Consider the following 6,000-nt stretch of genomic DNA (forward strand, 5'->3'; position numbering starts at 1 on the left):
AAACCTTTCATAAGCAAGGCACAAATCCCAGAAACACTGGAAGAAAATATTGACGAATTCGGTTACATTCAAATTTTAAACTTCTGCATGGAAAAAGATTCCATAAACAAAGGCAAGTAGTGGTCCTGATATGCAGAGAAAACGCCTTTCACCATATGTAACAGAACAAGGGTTCATTGCCAAAAGTGAAGGAATTCCTACAAATCAACTTTTTTTTTTTTTTTTTTTTTTTTGAGACAGAGTTTCGCTCTTATTGCCCAGGCTGGAGTGCAATGGCGCGATCTCGGCTCACTGCAACCTCTGCCTCCCAAGTTCAAGCGATTCTCCTGCTTCAGCCTCCTGGGTAGTTGGGATTATAGGCATGCGCCACAAATCAACTTTTTTAAAGGATAAAGAACACAATAAAAAATAGGTAAATATATAAATAGGCAATGCACAGAAGAACTACAAAGTGGTCACTCGTTTCACTAGTTTACAGACTCCTCAACACTAGATATCAAGGCAATATACATTTTTAAATGTGATATTTTCGGGCATCGTTTTGACAAAAAGAAAATGAATAATATTCGACATTGGTGAGCATGGAGGGAAACAGGAGTGTACACTGCACGGCCTTTTTGGAGGGCAACTGGACAGTGAGTGGGTACGCACATTTTTAATGGGCATTTCTTTGCAGCCAGCAATGACACCTTAGATAATTGGTAACACACTGAGGAAACACAGCCTCCTTTCAAGTGGTCAGCCAGGACCAAAAGTCAAAGTGCAACCGACAAGAAGCAGGCATGGAGCAAGAGGAGAAGGGACCACCCAGAGTCATCTATCTTATCATCTTGTCTCTTTAGCATCAAGTTCCAGAGCCTACATCTCAGGCCCAGTCCTGCTCCAGAGGCTCTACCCAATCATTCCGTTGGGCCTTAAGGGTCCAGCCTTCTTCAATGCTCTCTCCAAAGCTGCCACAATGCTCCTCAAACCTTGCAAACCTACTCCCCACAGACAACACTAGCTGGAGAGCATGCAGACTCCTCAAAGTCCACCCGCTCTTGTAGCCCCTGAACAAGCACAGAAACAGCACTATTTTTCCTTTCATGAGCATGGCCTCTCTGGGTGGATCTCCCTTGTGAAGATTTACGCTGTAGTCTCTGGACTTTTCCCTCAAACCAGCTTTCTTTGGTGCCAGGGAATCTAAGAGTCCCCAGTCAGACTCCTACAGATGAGCATCAGGTCTCACCTGTCCCAAGGGCAGAAACTGTCACTCAGGAGACCTTGGTCCCACATTAGAACCAGATATTCCACACCAGTCAGAGTTAATGAGCTCCCAAGGCCTCTTACAACCTCAACTACCCACTCTATCCACTCATTCAATCAGCACATATTCACAGACAGCCTGAATCCAACCTACCTCCTGCTGAACCCTTAAACCCCCTGCACCCAGGCCCCTTCCCTCCTCAGGCCACAACTCACCCCCAGGCTGCCTGCTCCTGTCCTCTACTTATGCAAACTGCAGCCCTAACCAAATGCACACATCCGCTCACATCCTCTGCAGTTTGCGATTAAAACTTCTCCAGCGCCCAGAGATCCTTCCTCCTCTTTGTCGTTCCCTCTCTACACAGCACCAAATTTCTGATGTTCACTGCCCTCTGCGTGTGGCTTCTGTGTCTGCACTGTGGCTGGAACAGGCACTTCCCACACTTCCTACAGGTCCTCCCTGTCCTTAGCTGCTGGTCAGCTAGAAAACTGCTTGATTTATGGCTGTTCCAGACAAACTGCTAACTCAGCAGTGGGAACCCATTCCCGTTCCTCAAGTTCACACATGCTTCCTTTCCCAAGAGGACAAGCTTGGCCTAGGAGGTAATTCTAGCACGGCCGTGCCTCCGACTTAAATCATAGGACAAGACAATGAAATTATCCAGGTCATGTTCCCGAGCTATAGGGGAGGCAGGTCTACCCTGTTCTGCACGGGATGTATGATCCTGATTAATTTGATGGTTATTTAACTTTTGCACACTAAATCCTTGTGTAAAGTCTGGGAACTTGCTATTTTAAGGAGGCTTTGAAAAGGAATCTTGCATGGAAAGATTTATTCCCTTCTTAATCTTTCTTAAAGTTCTGATATGAAGATATGGATGTGCTTCAGTAAATTAAATACCATTACTAGTGTTTAGTTTAGTGGTCCTGACCAGCAATGCTACTTAATGAAACAGAAGAAAATACCAGAATGCATCATATGTAAAAAGAGTATTTCATAAAATTTGTGTGTGTCTGTGTGTACACATATGTATGAGTGTTTAAGTTATGACATAAAACAAATTTCTTATTGTGGGCCACAGTCAAAGTTTAAAAGCTACTGATACATGGTAATATTATTTAAATATTTTCCTGCATATTAGGTATATTTAAGATGTGAGTTCCAAACAAGATGCTTTATTATTTTAAGCCAACGTTTTCCAAACTTTTTCACTGAGACTCATTGTAAAAAACACATCTTTTTCGGTGGACGGACAGGACAGGGTCTAGTTCTGTTGCCCAGGATGGACTGCATGGCGAGATCATGGCTCACTGCAACCTCAACCTCCTGTGCTCAAGCGATCCTCCCACCAAAGCACCAGGTTGGGAAGAGTGACAGCAACCAGGGCCTCAGCCCTCCACCCTGCTCCCCAGTAGCTGAGACTACAGGCTTGTGGCAGGTTGCTTAGCTAATGTTGGTATTTGTGTAGAGACAGGGTTTTGCCATGTTACCCTGTCTGATCTCAACCTCCTCGGTTCAAATGACCTGCCTCCTTTGGCCCCCACAAAGCATTGGGATTACAGGCGTGGGCCACCACGCCTGGCCAAGAAACACATTTTTTTTTTTTTTTTTTGAGACGGAGTCTCGCTCTGTCGCCCAGGCTGGAGTGCAGTGGCCGGATCTCAGCTCACTGCAAGCTCCGCCTCCCGGGTTCTCGCCATTCTCCTGCCTCAGCCTCCCGAGTAGCTGGGACTACAGGCGCCCGCCACCTCGCCCGGCCAGTTTTTTTGTATTTTTTAGTAGAGACGGGGTTTCACCGAGTTAGCCAGGATGGTTTCGATCTCCTGACCTCGTGATCCGCCCGTCTCGGCCTCCCACAAGAAACACATTTTTAAGTTGTAATTTCATACTCACATACCACACACATACAACTACACACATAATTGAAACAAAATTCATGAAACAATACTTATGGCCTTACTATCTGCATTGCTGTCTCATATTTCCTACTTTGTTTTTTAAAATAATAGTCATGACCCATTAAACTGAACTATGACTTGCTTCAAGTCTGAAAAGCACCACTGAAAGGGCAGGGAGGAATGATTATACTTCCTGACCAGGGGGTGAGTGAGAGGAGACTGCCTGCCCAGAATACAAGGCAGTGGGAACCAACGCCAGGCCGGGTTCTAGCAATGGGGCCAAAGCTTCCTTCAGCATTAAAGAGATTTCAGTGGGGGAGGGCAGGAGACACTATGCCAGACACCTCTTCATGCAGAATAAAAAGGCATAGTGTAGAAATGAGGGCCCTTCAGTGGGCTGACCAAGGAGATTAATTGGCATTCTGAACCCAACGTGTTGCAAAGACAGACACCAAAGCTGAGCCCTCCCACCAAACAGTCCAACAATGCCCAGCAGTCAAGTTCACCAACAAACACCCCTCCTCTCCTGCCAAGAGTTTTCAGTGCCTTTAAAATATTCTCCAATTTTCAGCACCAGATTCCCAGCATCCACCCAGCCGATTCCTGACTTCGTGGAACAACCCCTCATTAGGGAAGAGGCCTCCCATTCCTCTCAATTCTGCCCTCCTCCCTCCCTATCCCCACCCCCTCATTGGGGTATCAGGTTTCTAATTTCCTTTAGAGAGGTGAAAGCCCTTGATTGCCACCCTCTCCCCAACTTGGAGCTCTGGTGGAGGTGAGAGTCAGAGGCGGTTCTGGAGGACACCCCACTGTCTTTCCTGGTCGTTCCCCAGAGCCACTGATACCATTATCACACAAGAAATGAGGTGACAAATGTGAGGAGCCTGCCTACTCAGGTGCTGAGCTCTTGCCCACCAATTCGGTGCATGATGATCGGCCCCTTCTCTCCCTTTTCCAGCAGGGGAGCAGGCAGAGGTTAGGGAGCTGGATGGTCTAATTCGGGTCTATGCTCTGTGTCATCTGCTCAACTGTCTCCTGCGTGTTAGCCATGCTCCCTAACCAGGCTACAAACTTCTTGAAGGCAGGGACCAAACTCTTCTGAGTACAGGGCAGGACTGGATACTTGGATATAGTGCCATGCCATGGTGACAGCGTCCATGCCAGCAGATACAAAGGCAGACAAAGAGAGCCAGGCAGTTTCCAGGACCACGTGGTTGTGGCACAGCTAAAGCTAAAGCAGCAGTCTCTGCAGTCTAAGAGGTCCAGTCTAAGGAGATGGCTGAAGGTGGTGGACAGAGCTGAGGCTGGCAGAAGGCGGCTGTGCGATTTGGAGGGTGGGGGAGAATATACCGGATGAGGTGAGGTAGAGACTGGGCAGCTGGGTCGACTACAGAGGTCGAAAGTGCAGGCACTGGAGTGAAGAGTTCACAAAATAAATATCCTGAACAAGGCCACTAAGCGCAGCAGGCCTTTTCAAACACGGTAGATAAAAATTTGAAGTAGATTAATTATATATCACAACAAACGGAGATAAAAATTTGCTAAGACTATAAATCATCTGGGAGCGTTTGGGATCGGATTCTAGTCGAGTCTGGTCACTCCCAACCAGCGATAAACCAAAGGTGGGGAGGAGGCTAAATCTGGATCCCAGCGCTCCCCGCCCGTCCCCCTTTCCTCCGAAGGCTCCCAGGAGGCAGAGGGGCGGCGAAAGCACGGAGCAGTCTTGCATCAGACGAGGGGCGGGTACGTGTTTGCTGCTTTACTAGGGCTGCCTTCCCCTGCAGCTGCCCCAGCAGCCACGAGACTGGCTGGGACTCTGCCAGCGTTCCCCCGTCCCCCGACTCCCCCACCGCCAAGGAAGGCTGGAATCGGCGGGGTCGCCCAGAACTTGGCTGGGAAGAATCGCCAGTCCCTGGGTTCCCCGCAAGGAAGCCACTTTGGCCCCCCTCTCCCGATCCCCTCGCGAGGAGGTGGTTGGGGGGGTGGGGGGAAGAGGCGGCCCAAGGCTGCCAGAACAACTGCGCGCGAAGGCACAGGGACGCCGCGCTGGCATCCCGCGCTGGCATCCGCGAGCAGCCTGCAGGACCAGTTGGAGCAGCCTGCACTTCGCAAAGCTAGCGGGGGCATGCCAACGTGAAAGACGCGGTTGCAAACTAAAAGCAAAGTTTGCTTCTCGCCGCCGTTTGTTCTTCCCTCTTTCTGCCTCCCCCCGCCGCCGTTCCCCACTACCCCCCAATCTCAGGAGGCCCCGGAACGAACTGATACAGGGGCACGTGACGGGGGCGCCATGGCCAGGGCGCAGTCAGCCTTTTCCCGTGGAGGTTGCCCTGGAGACCTCAATTTTCTCTCGCTCGCCTTACCTGCAGCTCGGCTATCAGCTCCTCTTTGCTAAGGTTCTGCTTTTCCACCACCTGCAGCCCTCCATCTTGCAAGATTTTCCGGCAGCAAGGGTCCAGGCTGTCACTGATGAGCACTTTCCGCAGATTTGCAAAAGCCATTGCTGTAGTTGGCCTCGGAATCTGCCGCTGTGAGTAGAAGTACCTAAGTCAAGAAGTTGCGGTTCGGCCTGGCGAGCTAGAGTAACTGGGCAGTATTCTTGAGCTCCCGCTCCCCCGTCATCTCCCCCTTCTCCTTCTCCAGTCTCCTTTTGATTGGACGGAAATACTCAAACTCTCCGCGACTCCGCCTCCTCCTCGCGGCTCTGAGCTTGCCAAATCCCCTCCCGCTTTATTATCCTCCCGCGATGAATTTCTCCATCTCAGCCAAAGCTCTTACCTACACCTGGTGGAGCGTATAAAAAGCACAATTTACGCTGACTAGCTGATGCATATCTGAAAGGAACGGAGAAATACACCT

General features: G+C 49.7%; 1 protein-coding gene across 1 annotated transcript in view; it reads right to left on the reverse strand.

Moving 5' to 3' along the window:
• PHGDH (phosphoglycerate dehydrogenase) overlaps positions 1 to 5,797 on the reverse strand; it is a 30,482-nt gene extending 24,685 nt beyond the window's left edge. The window contains exon 1 of the mRNA XM_007977361.3: positions 5,505 to 5,797. Coding sequence (XP_007975552.2) covers positions 5,505 to 5,642 — 138 coding nt within the window. The 5' untranslated portion in view covers positions 5,643 to 5,797. The remainder of the gene's footprint in view (positions 1 to 5,504) is intronic.
• Positions 5,798 to 6,000: the final 203 nt, after the last annotated feature.

The sequence above is a fragment of the Chlorocebus sabaeus genome, chromosome 20, assembly GCF_047675955.1.
Source record: "Chlorocebus sabaeus isolate Y175 chromosome 20, mChlSab1.0.hap1, whole genome shotgun sequence".
In the NCBI taxonomy this organism is placed as follows: domain Eukaryota; kingdom Metazoa; phylum Chordata; class Mammalia; order Primates; family Cercopithecidae; genus Chlorocebus; species Chlorocebus sabaeus.